General features: G+C 43.8%; 1 protein-coding gene across 1 annotated transcript in view; it reads left to right on the top strand.

The window, feature by feature from the left end:
- The first annotated feature begins 377 nt into the window (after window positions 1-377).
- SLC35F1 (solute carrier family 35 member F1) overlaps window positions 378-16,663 on the top strand; it is a 444,149-nt gene continuing 427,863 nt past the window's right edge. The window contains exon 1 of the mRNA XM_024122526.2: window positions 378-604. Coding sequence (XP_023978294.1) covers window positions 429-604 — 176 coding nt within the window. The 5' untranslated portion in view covers window positions 378-428. The remainder of the gene's footprint in view (window positions 605-16,663) is intronic.

Below are 16,663 nucleotides of genomic sequence, written 5' to 3'. Positions count from 1 at the left end.
CCCCAAGAAGACCTGGGCACCGGGGGAGAAGGCGAGGCCCGGAGCCCCATCCCCTCTCTCCTTTGGGGTCTCCTAAGCCGACCGGCCGCTCGGCGCCCCCGCGCGACACCCTTCACAGCCACTTCGCGGGGCGTGCCGGGACTTGGGGACGCGGCTCAGGAAGAGCCGGGGCAGGAGGCGGCGGCGGCGACGGCGGCGGAGCGGCGAGGGTGAGCGCACTGGGACTGGAGAGGTGTGAGTGGCGGGCTGGGCGGCGGCGGCGGCGGCCGTAGCCGCGGGTGCCTCCCCGCCTCGCCGCTTGGCAGGCAGCACCGCCTCCCCGGGCCGCGGCCGCCCGGCAGAGTCCTCCGCGCGTTTCCGGGCCCGGAGCCGGCGCACGATGCGCCCAGCAGCGTTCTGATCGCCGCCGCGCCGCCGCCTCCGCCGCGATGATTCCCCCCGAGCCGCAGCAGCAGCAGCAGCTGCAAACGCCGCCGCCGGCCCCGCCGAACCATGTGGTGACCACCATCGAGAACCTGCCGGCCGAGGGCAGCGGCGGCGGCGGAAGCCTGTCCGCCTCCTCCCGGACCGGCGTGCGCCAGAGGATCCGCAAAGTGCTGAACAGGTGAGCGGCGGCGGGGGCGCGGGGCTGCGTCTGCGGGCGCCCGGCCTGGGGACCCCTCCGTCCCCTGGGCGGCCCGGGGGCCCTTTGGGACGGACGGAGTAGCGTCCGGGGAGATTGAGGAGAGCGGGCGACGACGCGCCCCGCGCTGGCGGAGAGGCCGCGGCAGCTTTGTCCCGGAGCCGGGAGCCCCGGAGCGCCCGGGCGCCGGCTGGTCCGAGGCGGGAGTTCGGGGAGAGGCGGGGTTCTGCCAGCCTGGCTGCCGTGTGTCCGCGCTCACACCCTCGCACACGCGTGTCGCCTCGCTTCCCTCTCCCACTCGGGCCCCAGCTTTGCGCTCGGGGGCCAGAGCGGACCTGGGGGTGGCCGGGGAGGAGGCGGGAAGGCGCAGGGCTGCGGGGATGGCGTGGAAGTCGCCGGCCTCGCGCTCCGCCCGGAGGTATCCCAGCCCCTCTCCGGGAGATGGGGTAGTGGCGACTGCCCCGGCGGGCTGCGCGGGGACCCACTTCTCCCGCCCGGCGCTCCAGTTGCGGCTCCGACTCTTCCTGGCTGGGAGCGGGGATGGGGAGGCTAGAGGCCTGGGTCAGACCCAGGCAAAGTGCAGAAATGTTGCGCGAAGGGTATGAGGAGGCGGCTCCTGGCTGTGTCGAAGCCAGAGGAGGTGAACGCTGGTGCCTGGCGCCTCCAGCGCTGGAATCTGCGCAGTGGATGGATCAAGGACGAGGCGTTTAGGATGAGAACCCGGGTTGATGTGAGATGCCCCCCCGCCCCACGGCGCCCCTGAGTCGGCCGTGATGCGAAAGGGACTTTTTCTACTAAAGTAACTTGAAATGGTTGAAGAGCTGACACTTAAAAATCAAATAGAGAACTGGTTGTGTGTGTTTTTATTTGGGTGCGTGTGTGCCTTTCGATGCATCTGTTGGGGGTAACTCTTAAGGTTGCTCTGTTCGTACAGGTTTCTGTGTGGCACTCTTTTGGGGTAGCCGAGATTCCCCCAAGGGATTCACCTCGAGCTCTTTGGGGCTGAAAGCTCTAGTGGGAGCACAGAATACGTACAGAAATAGAAGCTTGAAAAGCTCCTTATTTTCGGAGTATGGTTTAATTTAGTCATATGAAATCCCAAACCATTCAGGAGTCTTCACTTGTGAAGACTTAACGTATATTAGCTTACTTGTGAGTACTTCCATGTGTTTCCATTTATTATCAAACGAGAAGAAATTCACTCTGAAGTGAGACAGGAGTTGGTAATAGAAACTCAAGCCTTTACTTTCCTTTGATTTGTAGCTTAGAATAACACCTTCCAAAGTATTACATATTACATCTAAAAGAGATAATGAGCAGAATAAATGAAGAAGATGCTGGCTCGGTACATATTATGTGGGCTTCCTGTCCTTTCTGAATACCTGTGATTTTTTTGAATTGGAAATGACTTGGCGTTGGCTGTTTAAATTTTTATGCAGAATATGTTAAATTATTAATTTCCCTCATCAAACTGAGAAAAAACTGGTGCCATTGTTCATTTATCTTTGCTTGATCGTAAGTTATTATTGACGCTGTGCAGGTTATTTCTTGATGTTTCGTGGGTCTTAGAGTCCAGAATAACAAGAGCACTTAGGTAGGAGCTGAGGGGCTTGGTTTGTCATCATTCCTCTGCCGCTGACTTGCCACGTGGCTTGGGGCAGAGCTGTTCATCTCCATGGCTCTTGGTTTCTTCATTTGTAAAATGTGTTTTATACTTGTCTTACCTCTCTTATCATGGTTTTGAGAAATAGATGAGGTAATACTGAAGAAAAGACTTAGGAAAGTAGAAAGCTTTACACGAATTCATTATTCAACCAAATTCTGTTGTCTAAGAGAGGACAATGGGAATATCGTACACAAGTTAATTGAAGTCATGGTACATCATGGGGAGAATGTTGTATTTTACTAGCCTTCGGTGATCTGTGACACGAGTTTTATAGAGGAGGAACTTAGACTGAAAGATTGGGTCCGTGACATTTCATGGCAGATACATCCGTGAATGGAACCCTAGGGTTATAGCCTTTAGATTCCAACTGAAACATTTGGTTGTCTTTCAAAGTTCTTCAGAATTTTCAGTGTAATATTTTGTATTAAGTAAATGATCTTTCCTTATCCTTAAAGGATAAGAAGAAAATATTTCTTTGGAGAAGGAGCGCCTTTGGTAAGGAGACTGAAAAAAATCAGAATAAGTGTAAAAATCCTGGTGGAGTAATTTCGTTAGCATGCTGATGGGCTTGGCTTTTGCTCCCTGACTATGTCAACAGGAGACAGCACTAGTTGTGGCTGTTGAATGGTTGGGCTCTGTGTAAAAGCAAGAGGTGGGGGGCGGGAGTGGAATTTTCGAGTTCCTGTGCCAGCACTTAGGTGTGGCTCCCCTCTGGTCTGAACCCTCCAGGTATGTTGGACTAGGCAGTAATGGCTTTAAGGCTGGCCCATTGGGTGCCATATCATAAGCATCTTTGTTCATTTTCTAAAAGCTAAAGATCCCTTTTTGCTTCTTTTTCTTCTTTTCCTCTTCCTCTTTCCTTAATACTTCTATTTCCTTCACCTACGTTGCCCTATCCACTAATTGTCTTCTGGACAATCGTTTCCTTTCATCTACCTCTGGCATGCAGCAACTTAGCTGCTAGCAGAAAGTGAGGTTGGAAATCTGGAAGTTTGGAGCCAATATGAAAAATATCCCTCTAACCTTTGGCATGCACATATACTGTTGGCAGCGTTCTAGTGCTGTGAGCTGGCCAGCAGAGTCTCTTCAGTGACTGAGTGGGGCATTGCACCACTGTTAGTTACTCTGAACATCCCACTGGGCCAGAGGGGCGGTGCTGAGAGACTGATGGTGCGCTGGGACGAGGAGTGTCAGACTGTGAGCAACGCAAGCTTGGTGAACTGCCTGCCACTGGTCACAGCCTGTGACAATAGCTACCTGCCAACCCAGAGGAAGAAATGCCAACACATATGCTGTCTGTATCCTGCCTACCGAGGGATAGGTAAAGGGAGAAGTACTGATTAATAATTAAAGGTACTGTCTTTCAAGAAGCTTAGAATGAAAATGCAGTGTTACCTTCAGGCGAACTGCCTTACATTGTCCTGCATCATTTTATTTCCTCAGTATATCTCCATATCCTTTCCCCTTTCTTTAAAGGCTTATTGAGTTGGATGGTTGCATTTTTTGTATGACAAATGGGGCATCTCACTGATTGACTACTCCCTGGAAAACAATTAGACTGGAATATAATAGTATACATGATTTTGGTGAAAGAGGAGGTGCTAGATAATTTTTTTTACCAGTTAATGGGATGTGTCACATTCTTCTCCCCTGTCCTGTTCAAAATTGTTTTGACAGTGTGATGCAAGAAATACAAGATGATTTAGATGCTGGGATAATTGTTACTTATTCCCAAAGATTTAGAATAATGTCTTGGTTCAAAGAAGGAAAAAAATATGGCAAACTCCTCTTCACTTCTATCTTGAGTGTGAGATAGTATTTATTACCCTGCCACAGGCAAGCAAGATATGACAAAAAAGAAAATACTTCAAGGGCAACAGTTGATGACCCTCTCACAGAAACTGCTGATACTCGTAGATTTCTTAGAAACATATAGGAGTAGATACTAATCTATGTAGTATCTGGAAATGTTCTCCTCTAAAATGATTTCATTATGAAATGTTTGTGAAAAACGAGTGATAGCTTGTTTCATGTTTTGCATGTGTGCGGTTTTATTTATCTTTTCCCACTTGAATATCAGTTTCAGATCTTAATAAAAATGACCATGAATTTCAAGTTTTGACCCACTTTCTTCCCAATAAGAGATGCATTGGGTTGTTTCAAGTTATAAAGGCATTTCTGCCTTTTTCTGTCTTGTGGTGGGTATGTTTAATCTTTGGAATGGAACCACGAGTGTGACTCTGGGTCATCCATTCATTTGATTTGAAACTAACTGATTTCTAACTTACATTTTGATTTATTTCATTAATTTTCAAATTTATGAAACTTTTTTGAATTGAAAACTAAAAAGCATTAAGGAGGATACATAGAGTTGGTAGCAAGCCTACATAAAATCGATATCCACGTGGGAAGTTACCATATGTGATGAGACAGTATGTATATATAGCTTTTCTGAGTTATTAAGCAAGGTGGAGAGAACATGGTGAACCAACAGAATGGCTGCCAGGAACAGAGTTATGCTTGTACTATTAGGTACAGTTGATGAAGACATCTATTATCATTTAGGTGATCCTTTTTTATCAAATGGGACGACTTTTGTTAAAAAATTGATAGTGAGGCTCATCCTCAAGCTACTCCTTCTAAAAGATGTCAGAATGAAAGGGGAAGACCAACCAGTAATGAGGATAATTGATACAAAATATTCCAAATGGAACAGCATGGTGTGATTAAAAACAGACATTTCTAAGATTAGTAGTAAACAAAAGATGTCTGAAGGACACATTTATTTTTAACTAAAGGACAAAATTATAAAACTGGAAGATCATCCAGTATATTTTTTTGCATGGAGCTTGGAAAACTGAATGTTCATATTAAAGGAATATTTGGTTTACCTTGGATAAAATGGTGCATTTCCAAGGAAGTAACGTGTAAGAAAATGGACCTATCTTCATGTAATTTTTCTTTGACCTTTTACTCTCTCAAGATCCTTCAGTGCCTCAGGACCATAATAAAAGATATCTGTTTTTACTGTACACTGCTATAGATGTAGACAATATGGCAAATTGAGTTGGCCGCCCATATAGTTCTAAAGTTACTTAATGCAAGAGCTGATTTATTATTTAATTGCCATTTCTCATAAAAGTAGAATGCAGCATGTGAAAGTACCACCACCAGGTTTTAGTTTAGCTTTCTCATTCATTTGAGTTCAGGCCAGTGAGCATTCACTGAACCTTGTTCAAACACATTAATTCTTGATTATGTTTCTAGAAAAGTATACTTAGGAAGTCAAAAGCCAATAGACACATGGAAAAATACCCCTACTATTTGGCATATTTCTTGCCTGTGACATGAACATCTACATGTATACATTCATTTATTCTTTTTTTTTTACTTCAGATTTTTGAATTTTATTTTATTTATTTTTTTATACAGCAGGTTCTTATTAGTTATCCATTTTATACATATTAGTGTATATATGTAAGGTCTGAAACCACATAACATAAAATTTACCATGTTAATCATTTTAAGTTTACAGTATAGTAGTGCTAACTGTATGCGCATCGTTATGCTGCAGACCTCTAGAATTTTTTAATCTTGCAAAACTGAAACTCTGTGTCCATTGAACAACAACTCCTCTTTTCCCTTCCCCACTGACCCTGGCAACCACCATTCTACCTTCTGTTTCTAAGAGTTTTATTATTGTAGATACCACATATAAATGGAATCATGCAGTGTTTGTCTTTTTGTAACTGGCTTGGCTTATTTTATTTAGCATAATGTCCTCAAGGTTCATTCACATTGTCACAAGTGGCAGAACTTCCTAAGGCTAAATAATATTCCACTGTGTGTGTGTGTGTGTGTGTGTGTGTGTGTGTGTGTGTGTGTGTAATACCACATTTTCTTTATCCATTCACTTGTTGATGGACATTTGGGTTACTTCCATCTCTTGGCTAATGTGAATAAAGCTACAATGAAAACGAATGTGCAAATGTCTCCTCAAGATCCTGCTTTCAGTTTTTTTAGGCTGTATAACCAGAAGTGGGATTGCTGAATCATATGTTCTATTTTTAATTTTTTGAGGGACCTCCATACCATTTTTCATAGCAGTGGTACCATTTTGCGTTTTCACCAACAGTGCACAAGGGTTCCAGTATCTCTACATCCTGCTAACACTGTGTTTGTTTGTTTTTGATAGCGGCCATCCTAATGGGTGTGAAGGGATATCTCATTGTGGTTTTGATTTGCATTTCCCTAATAATCACTGATTTTGTGCATCTTTTCATATACTTGTCGGCCATTTGTATATCTTCTTTGAAGAAATGTCTATTCAAATCCTTTGCTCATTTTAAAATTGGATTGTTTGGTTTTGTTGTTGTTGTCGAGTTGTAGGACTTCTTTATAAATTCTGGATATTAACCCCTTACAGATATATGATTTGCAAATATTTTCTTCCATTTCAGTGGTTGTTTTTTCACTCTGTTGATTGTTTCTATATTCATTTGTTCCTAATCACTTTCTGTGTGCTGAGTCCTCTTCTGGAGGACACATACATGGCAAAACATTATTCTTGGCTTGAAGAACCTCAAAATCTAACTGGGTAGCTTGGCATATGTACTGCTATTGAGAGTGAATTATTATAATCTGTAATCTGAATTTTTATGCATAATGCTTAATTGTATGCTTCTAAATATCTAGATGCTAGAATCATATAAATAAGTTGTCCTGTATGCGATCCATATTGCACTTATTCTGTCTTATACAGACACTAGTTGAATGTACAAGAGTTGAGAAGAAGTTTCCCAGGAAATGGCAAGGAAAACAATAAAAATAAATATGTCTTAGAAAATATTTTCTTAGAAAAATGACATGCCTCAATCGGTGGCAACATGAATGTAATTTGTTTAAGTATACTATTATTAAACTTCTAAAAATATTGTTTTCTGCTAGATTTAAATTTTAAACTGTGAAGAAAATTTATGTATGTGACTGTGATGTTAAAAAATACCTTACATACCATTTTACAAGTTCTGATATTATGAACCATCAATTCCTGCCCTTTTAACAAATTAATTAGGGAAAACTAGTACAACTGAATACACAGTTAAAGGAGGCTAAACATAGAAAGAAATGAAATTGAGTTATTTGTAGTGGGGTGGATGGACCTAGAGACTGTCATACCTAGTGAAATAAGTCAGAAAGAGAAAAACAAATACCATATGCTAACACATATATATATATTCCACATATATATGGAATCTAAAAAAAATAATGGTTCTGATGAACCTAGGGGCAGGACAAGAATAAAGACGCAGACGTGGAGAATGGACTTGAGGACACGGGGGCGGGGGACGGGAGGGTAAGCTGGGACGAAGTGAGAGAGTAGCATTGACATATATACACTACCAAATGTAAAATAGATAGCTAGTGGGAAGCAGTCGCATAGCACAGGGAGATCAGCTCGGTGCTTTGTGACCACCTAGAGGGGTGGGATAGGGAGGGTGGGAGGGAAATGCAAGAGGGAGGGGATATGAGGATATATGTATACATATAGCTGATTCACTTTGTTATACAGCAGAAACTAACACACCATTGTAAAGCAATCATACTCCAATAAAGATGTAAAAAAAAAAAAAATAAAGGAGGCTAAAAACCAAAACATGCTAATTATATCCAGATTTAGAGTGACAGGGCTACAATTCCTAATCGTTCCTGGCTTGGAGATAGAACAAGGTACTGATCCATTGTGTAAGACAAATACTTCACTGGTTTCTCTTTTCCTTGTCCACTCATTCATTCAATCAGACAGTCATTTATTCAATGAGTATTTATTAGGTGTTTACTCTATGTTGGGCACTGCTGGATCATAGTGGTGAACCAGACAGTCATGGGCTGACGTGGACCCTTGAGTGCCATTGGCCGAGTTTCTGTTATTACCCTTTCAATATAATCTATCAAGGGGACAATTTAAGTAAAGTAGAAATAAAGATAGCATACATCAAAATGATTAGATTTTCAAGCTGATCTAACAGAGATGCAAAAAAAAGCCCCATAATTTAGCTGTTTCACCTGTAAGAAAACTACTCAAGAGGAAGACTGAACCCATAATAAAATTACTTGAAGTTTACAGAGTCAAGAGGCAGATCTTTCTTGAGGAATACAATACAATTTGTTTCACTTAGGACTTTAAACAAAGGAGGAATAGCCATTAATGTTCATCTACTTTCAGAGTGTTAGAAGAAAAAGGAGAACAGATTTGGATCTCATCCTGCCATTTCAGGGCGAGCCTATCAAGGTCATTGCCATATAACCCAAGAAAATAGAGTTTCCTGAAAATATCAACATTCTGACAGTGCATACACAACTTTGAGGGAGCTTGGGGGCATGTTTGTGCATTGCAGGTAAGAGAGATTGAGGGTGATTTGGAAGGACTTGATTGCTTTACTATGTGATTTGATACAACCTATGAGTGTTTGAATTAAAATGAGCATTTAGGCAGTAGCTCAAATTCTTAAATTTTACATTATAAAGCATACATTTCACATCATATGTTATTCTCATAATAATCTTTTTATAGATATGGAAACCAATTTTTATGGTAACACAGCTAAGTGCTTTTATAAGACTACAGAGGAAGGAGAGACTAGGCTGGAGACAGGGCAGGAGGGTTTAGGGATGGCATTTGTCCTTGGCATTGAAAGATGGTGCCTTAGGTTGGGCTGCTATAACAAAATATCATAGACTGGGCAGCTTAAACAACAGACATTTATTTCTTACAGTTCTGCAGGCTGGGAAGTCTGAGACCAGAGTGCTGGCAGATTGTGTGTCTGGGGAGGGCCTTCTTGACTTGCAGACAGCTGTCTTGTATCCACACATGGTGGAGGGAGAGAGTGAGAGTGAAAGAGAGAGAGAGAGAGAGAGATCTCCTTTTCCATCTTATAAGGATACTAATTTCATAATGGGGACTTCACCCTCATGACCTCATCTAAATCTAATACCTCCAAAGGTTCCACCTCCAAATACTATTACACCGGGGAGCTGGGCTTTAACACATGAATTTTGGGGGGACATAAACATTTGATCCATAGCAGATGGGTAGGATAGGAACACGTGCAAGAAGGGGGATGACAGAAAGGATGAACCAAGTATAGAGTAAGAGACTGGAGGAGGATTAAATGACCAGTTTGACAATATCATGTGTAGGTAAAAAGGCAGTAGAGTGAAGTAAGGCTAGAATTTCAGGATGGAGTCAGATAATGGAAAGCCTTAGACACTCCAATAGGAGTTAGACTGTGGGTTATTATTTTTGCAGGTTATTGAGTAGAGAAAGGACTTGATCAGAGATCTTCCCGAACATTATATTTTGGACAAAGTCTGTAGGACAGATGGACAGAGGATGGACTAGGGTTTAGGGGTCAGTTAGGTGGCTACTGTAGCCATATAGGGGAGTGGAGACAGGAGTCTAAATGGGATGGAGGCGGCCAGGATGGAGAGGGAAGTGCTGTAATTTGAACAGAGTGTGGACCAGGGTCAGAGAGAGGAAGATTAGATTATTTTTGAGAAGGTACTCAATAGTGTCTGCAACACAGTGGGTGGTTAATACTTGTTTGCTGAAAGGTTATAAACTTGCTACAAGGAAGGGATCTGCTCACTAGGTCAGAAGAGACCTAGGGTGTTACCTGAACTAGACAGAGAGCTGGAGGACCTTAGCCAGCTACTCAGTGGTCTGTGGACCTGTGCTGATTCACAGATTGTATAACCAGACTGCGAGAAGAATAGAAATCCAGAGTAAGCATTAGAAATAGCTATAGCAACTTGACAGAGTACTCTTATGTTTTTTTTCCTAATATTAAAATATTGGGTCATGTATTTTAATTTTTGTTTTTTTGCCATTTTATTTTTCTAGTAGTTGATTTTTTGAATTGTATTTTACAAAAGAATTGTCTTCAGTGAGTTGGGAAAAAAAGAACCAACATTTAATAACAGATAGTTTGAGAAGCACTGGTCCCAGTCCCATATCCAAGAGGGAGCAACAGCAACAGTGAGTCTGGATTCTGGAAGTGCATCTAATCATGGGGTAGGTAGGGGGTCCTCATAGTGGCAGCATTAGGATGGTGCTAGTCATGGCCCTGGAAATCTGTACATCCCACCTGGCAATGTGGAGGCAGCAGGTGAGGCCTGACAATAGCTACATTAAGTATCAAGGACTCAACCCAACAGGCTAGGTTGGGGCTCCCACCTTAAAGGGATCCCCTGGACTGTTAGGCGGAGAAGCTCTTTAGCGATGAGAAGGGGTACAGCGCAGCCCACCTTAAAGGGATCCCCTGGACTGTTAGGCGGGGAAGCTCTTTAGCGATGAGAAGGGGTACAACGCAGCATCGCAGTTCTGTGGAATGCGGTATAAGTGGAGAGTGCTGTTTTTCAAGGATCTTAAAGAGAGCAGATTCTAGGTCTGAGTGAAGAAAGGAGGGTCAGGGTTACAGGGGGCTCAGCATGAACAGCAGGACCACTGGCATGGCTCTGCTTCAAGCTCTGAGGAGCACAGAGTAGGAACTCTTCAGCCATTCAACACCGTAATTACTGAGATAGGTAAGAGGCACCATGTAGATATTGGGGAAACTGCAAGGAACAAGAAATAAAAGGCCTCCACTCTCCTGGAGACTGTGTTCTAGTTGGGGGCAGGCAATAAATGCACACATAAGACAGATATCTCACTGTGCTAAACACTCTCCAGAGAATTAAAGTGGGGCGATGTGACAGAGAGGTAACGGGTGGTACTTTAACTTGAGTGGTCAGAAGAGGCCTCTCCTTGTCTGGTAACATTGAAGCTAAGATTGGAATGACTAAAAGGAACCTGCAACTTGAGGGTCAGGAGGCAGTGCATTCCAGGTGGGGCTGCTGAGATGAAACAAGCAGCAGAGTGACTGAAAGTAAGGCAGTGCAGGAAGGAGGGGAACGTGGGAGGGGGGAGATCACGGGCTGGGGCGGGGTGGGGGGAGGCACGCGTGAGGCCTTTTAGGGCCCCATAGGCCGGGAGAAGCACTAGTGTTTTATTCTCAGTGGGATGGGGAGCAACTGAAAGGTTTTAAGCAGAGGAGTAATGTGGTTAATGTTTTGGAAAGCCCACCCTGGCTGCTGTTGGAGAATAGACTGCGGGAGAGGTAAGTGGCTCCAGGAGGGAAGAGACGTTGCAGGCTTGGACTGGAGGGTGGCAATGCGGTGGAGAGAAATGATTGCGTTTTGGGGTGATTCATCTTGGGAGATGGAGTCCATGGGATTGGATGAGTGGTTTGGTGAGGCTGCTGAGGGAAATGAATAAAGAAAAACTCCAGTGTGGGGGCATGAGAAACTGGGTGAGTGATGGTGCCCTTGTCCAAGATGGGAAAGACAGGGGGAGGAACATGTTGGTGGATAAAAAGTCAAGAGTTTACTTCTGGCAAGTTAAGTTAGAGACGTTCAGTGGAAATGTCACATGATAGCCGGAGTATGGGATTTAGGGAGAAATCAGGGGCTGGGGATTTGGATTTGGGTGTCATTGGTGTGGTCCTGGATAAGATCATCTGGGGACAATGTGTCGATAGAGGAGAAAAGGGGTCCCAGGGTCACTCTGGGGAGCACATCAACTTCTGAGTCAAACAGAGGAGGAGGACCCAGCAAAGGAGTTGGAGGAGGAGAGGTCTGAAGCAGGAGGGAAAACTGCAGAGTACGGTGTTCAGAAGCCTAGAGAAGTGTTTTGAGAGGGAGGGAATAAACAGTACACGTGCTGAGAGTAATCAACTAAGGGAAGGGTGAAGCAATGATCCGGGTCTTGGCAGCAGACAGGCACAGGCTCAGGCGGTGGGCGCCGGTGGAAGCCCGGATGGAACGGTTTGGAGAGGGACTGTGAGCTGGGGCCTTCAAAACATAACTTTTGAAAAGCTTTCCTCTAACCAGGAGCAGAGTAAAGGGAGAGTCTGTTAATAGAGGACATAATACACAAGGTCTGTATGCTGATGGGAAAGATACAGTGGAGAGGGGAAAATTGCGTATGCAGGAAGGAATGGGATAAAGGAAGGAGGAAGGCCTTGCAAAGGCTGAGATGGTAGGATCCCAGGTGCAGGGGGAGGGGTTGACCTTGGAGAGGAGCCAGGACACTCTCCAGGGTCCAGGAGTTGGGGGAGAAAGCATGGGTGTAAATGAAGGTAATTTGGTAGATTTGGTGGTGAGAATAAAAGGTGATTCCTGTCTGGTGGCTTTTCTTTTTCTGTGAACTCTGAGGTCATCCTATCAATTAAGAATGAAGGTGCTAGGTAGTGGGGGAGGGGTGTAGGACATTTGTAAGAGAGAAGTGGAAATAGTCATTTTGAAGCGTCAGAAAGGAGACATACAAGAGAAGTATCGTAGGATTTAAGGGCAGAGCTATGCGCTTTTTTGACATTTGTGATGAGGAGGAGGTGAGACGTGTGATGGGCAGAAAGAAGCTACTGCTGTTTAGAGTCTGTCTTGGAAAGGGTTAACTCAGAAACAGATCTGGGCCCTGGGGACAAGGCATGCAAGAACCATCAGTGGATTCAGCTGTGAAGAAGTCAGGATATTAGTGCGGGGCGTATTTAGGGGAGCTCAGGAGGATTTTGGTCCTGATTATACTTGGGAGTGGGGTGTGAGAGAGAGAGAGAGAGGGAATTAAACGTCCCTTGGAGATTTTGTGTCTGGGCCCCTGGAATGATGATGTCCCTTTCAGAATGTGAAATGTGAGATGTTCTGTCTCAGGGAACTGACTTCCGTTTTTCCGGGACCTCAATGTTCTCATTTGTAAACTGGTTAAAATAATCCTAGCCCTTCATTTCCCATTGCATTTTGGGGATTTTTAAATGACATAACATCTGGGAGAGGGCTTGGAAAGCTGCCAAGCACTCTGCATTTGTTATCCTGGTCACAAAATTGAAATGAGAGCCCGGGTTCTCGTGGCTTGTCGCAGGCCCGGGATAAGCGCTAACGAGCGCCCTCAGCGCGCCGAAGACTTGGATGCAGGCGCTGCTCTGCTCGGTGGTTTTCCTCCTGAGCCTTGCGGGTCAGAGTCTGAAGTGGAACCCACCCACCTAGGAACAAGGCACAAGTCTGTTTTACTTCAATGTATTGCGTTTTTTGAAAGCTAGACATATTTAAACATTTTTGGCTTTGTTTTAAGAACGCCTCTTCTTGGGAATACTAATTTGGCAGAAGTCGTCTGCCCTGCAGTCTGATTGCGCCTCTCAGAGTGATGGTTGCTTCGGCGGTACCTGCCGTTTGTAAAGGAGAGTTTGACAGGTTTCGGGAAAGGGTTAGCGCCTCTTGAACTGGGGAGGTTTCAAAATGAGCTTGGGCCTAAAAGGCTCCATAGAGCCCGGCAGTGGGACAGACAGAGCGGCTCAGAGGGAAGGCACAGAGCAGCTTTTATGTGCTAATGAGGGGAAGCCCAGATGCCAGGGGCATCAGAGGAGCTCTTTGTGACGCGGGGATGGCTGGAGCCTCTGTCCTTATCTGGATCGTGCCGCAGGCAGGAGAAACACTGCGCCCTCACAGAGGAGCCCTTGCCTCCTACACAGATAGCTCCACGGATAGCCCTACACACCGCTCCCAATGCTGCTGGGCGGTGAGGGGCTGCGGAAAGTGCCAGGGTGGGGTGACTGCTTGAAAGCAGGGAGGCTGGGAGGTGGGAGAGGTGTACGTGGGGAGGACGGGGGATGAGAGGGGGAGAGCTGTTCGGTAGGGTGTGTGGAGTCAGAGAGCTAGGAAGGACTTTTACAGCTTCACAAAACTAACGCTTGATGAGTGGCCTTCAATCCAGTCCAAAAGGAGGTGAGCTGTCCTTGAAAATAGCACAGGTCAGTTTTTAGCTAGTTACGGGGTAAGTCTGAAACATCACAAAAACCAACCAAACAAAAACTACCATCACCCAGTGAGTGCTGGAATGAATTTCACATTCTGGTTATTCCATTAAGTGATTGCTCCAGAATTGCTAGCTGGAAGGGGTTAGGAGCACCCATGTGGTTGGAAGCAGGGTCAGGGAACTTGTCCTGAAGCTGAATTTGCATAGGAGAACACAGTGTTTACAAAGGTTGTGTGTTTACTTCTACTGATGGAGAGATTGGGTAACCAGCACACCCCTAGGATTGTTACTGTCTCTGGAAATATGAGTTCCCAGATAAGACAGACCAATGAAGACATCAGTCCATGGTACCTTGACCTTTTCTTTATCTCCTACTTTTCATTTCTGTATCTTTTTGGGACTATATAAATATTTAAATATAATATCTATTATATACATCATTTCTCAAATAGTGTATATTAGGTATTATTTGTAATGAATCTTTGTCTGTTTATCCATCTGTCTCTTTCTACCTTGCTCTGTTTCTCTCTGACACACACACACACACACTCACACACACACGCACATTGATAGAGAATAGTTTTTCCATTTGGAATAGTTTGTTTTCCTTCTTTGAAGATAGCCCTCAACTTTCCTTACCATGCTTTTTTTGGCTCAGAGTTGGTTCAAGGAGAATGCTTTATTTTTAGTGTGTTTAAGTTTTACTTAGGAACCACATTGAATTGGTATCACTTAAGAAAACAAAAATATTCAGTGTGAAATTACCTGTGAGCTAGCTATATCTGAATGTGTGAATACAACTGTAAAACAAGCCACCACATAAAGATTTCGCCTTACCCCCACCCCCTCCCTTTCCTTGAGCCATATATGGTTTCATTACAACCCTTCAGTTCCAAGTGGTAACGAGTCCAGTGACTTGGCTTAAAAATGTATCCTTTTTATATAGAGCTTCTTTTTGGATGATGAAAAATTTCTGGAAATATATGGATGTAATGATTGCACAACATTGTGAATGTACTTAATGCCACAGAACTCTACACATAAAAATGGTTAAAATGGTAAATTTTGTTATATGTATACAATATAAAATATATAGTATAAATATTGTACATATTGTATATATGCAATAAAAATATTTTTAAAATGTATCTTTTTTTTACCTGTTCTAACAGTTTGCGTGATTTTAGTGCTTTTCAGGCAAAATACTTCTTTATTTTTTTTTTAGTTCTTTTTCTTAATGCTTCCTATTTATTTCCTGCTGCTAGTAGGGTCCCTGCATTTTGGATTGACCTTCCCCAGTGTAAGCCTAAAGAAGTGTAAGCAATAAGGTGCTTGTTTGCATTGGTTTTAGAAAATTGATCATATGCAACTCTAATGCTGATAAGTGGACTCATCTGCATCCAATGTGACGAGACCATAATTACTACCTCCTTAGCCCCAAAGTTCATTGCAACCTGAGAGTATGCCTAGGAAGATGATGGAAGGAAAGCACGGTCCAAAGCATTTATAGCAATGGATATCAGACTGCTCCTTTTGGATATTAGTTTGTTGAAGAAATGAAAAATATGCGGGTGGGAATGTGTGTGGATGGCCTGCAGGACCACGACTGCAGTTGGTCGGGCTGTAGGTTGGTGAATTGAGATACAGCAACAAAAATGTCCTCTCCTTGTTTTCCCTTGTCACAGCTAGAAAGCAGTTCATTGGATTTAGGAACCTGATGATTCTCTTCCTTTTTAGTGGTTCCTGGAGTAGGAGGTAAAGGAGCCAGAGTCTGTAGTGCACACTTTTTCTAAAAAAGAAACTTCTGCAGTCTGCTATTATTTACCCCAAACTCTTGGTGTTGGGGGAGGTTAAGACACATACAAGAAGCAAAGGCATTTCAAAGTGAAAGGCAGAAGGAAATGGAATACTTGGGTTGGGGTGGAGGAGCCCTGCAGAGAGCTAGCCTTGGATTTCTAATATTTTCTGCTATTTTATCCATTAAAGTAATTAGCTCCATAAGGCTTAAAATGTTGATTCCTGTCCGTTCTTAGGGAAACAAGTGAACAAAGACAAAAAAGTCCCAGACACCATGTGATATGTGAATGAATCAAAGACACCTTCATTCCATGTCAAAATTCCCACTTTGGAGAGCTATTAAATGTTCTCTGTGGAAATATTTTGAACTTCAGAAATGAATAAAGTAAAGCAGTGAATGACATTATAAAGCCCTGACCCTCAATTTTCAGGTGCTGCTAGGCAGTGCTATGAGTGCTTCAGAGTACAGTCTAAAGATAAACTGATATAGAAGCTCAGTGTTTGAGACATTATAACTCTTCAACCAAAACACAAAGGCACCAATGCATCTGAAAACCTTGATATCTGACCCTTGACCCCCAAAGTCTGGGTTAGATGCCCCATTCCATGTGCTGGCTATTTCCTATCATTTCACACTCTACATTATTTTCTTGTCTGAACTCTCCCAGTGGGTTGTAAGTCCACAAGGGTGTTCTCTACCCAACATCTTACATAGAACCCAGCATGAAGTAAG

This window comes from Physeter macrocephalus, chromosome 10, assembly GCF_002837175.3.
Source record: "Physeter macrocephalus isolate SW-GA chromosome 10, ASM283717v5, whole genome shotgun sequence".
In the NCBI taxonomy this organism is placed as follows: Eukaryota; Metazoa; Chordata; class Mammalia; order Artiodactyla; family Physeteridae; genus Physeter; species Physeter macrocephalus.
Note: the sequence above shows the minus strand (reverse complement) of the source record. Positions and strands in the feature narration are given on the sequence as shown.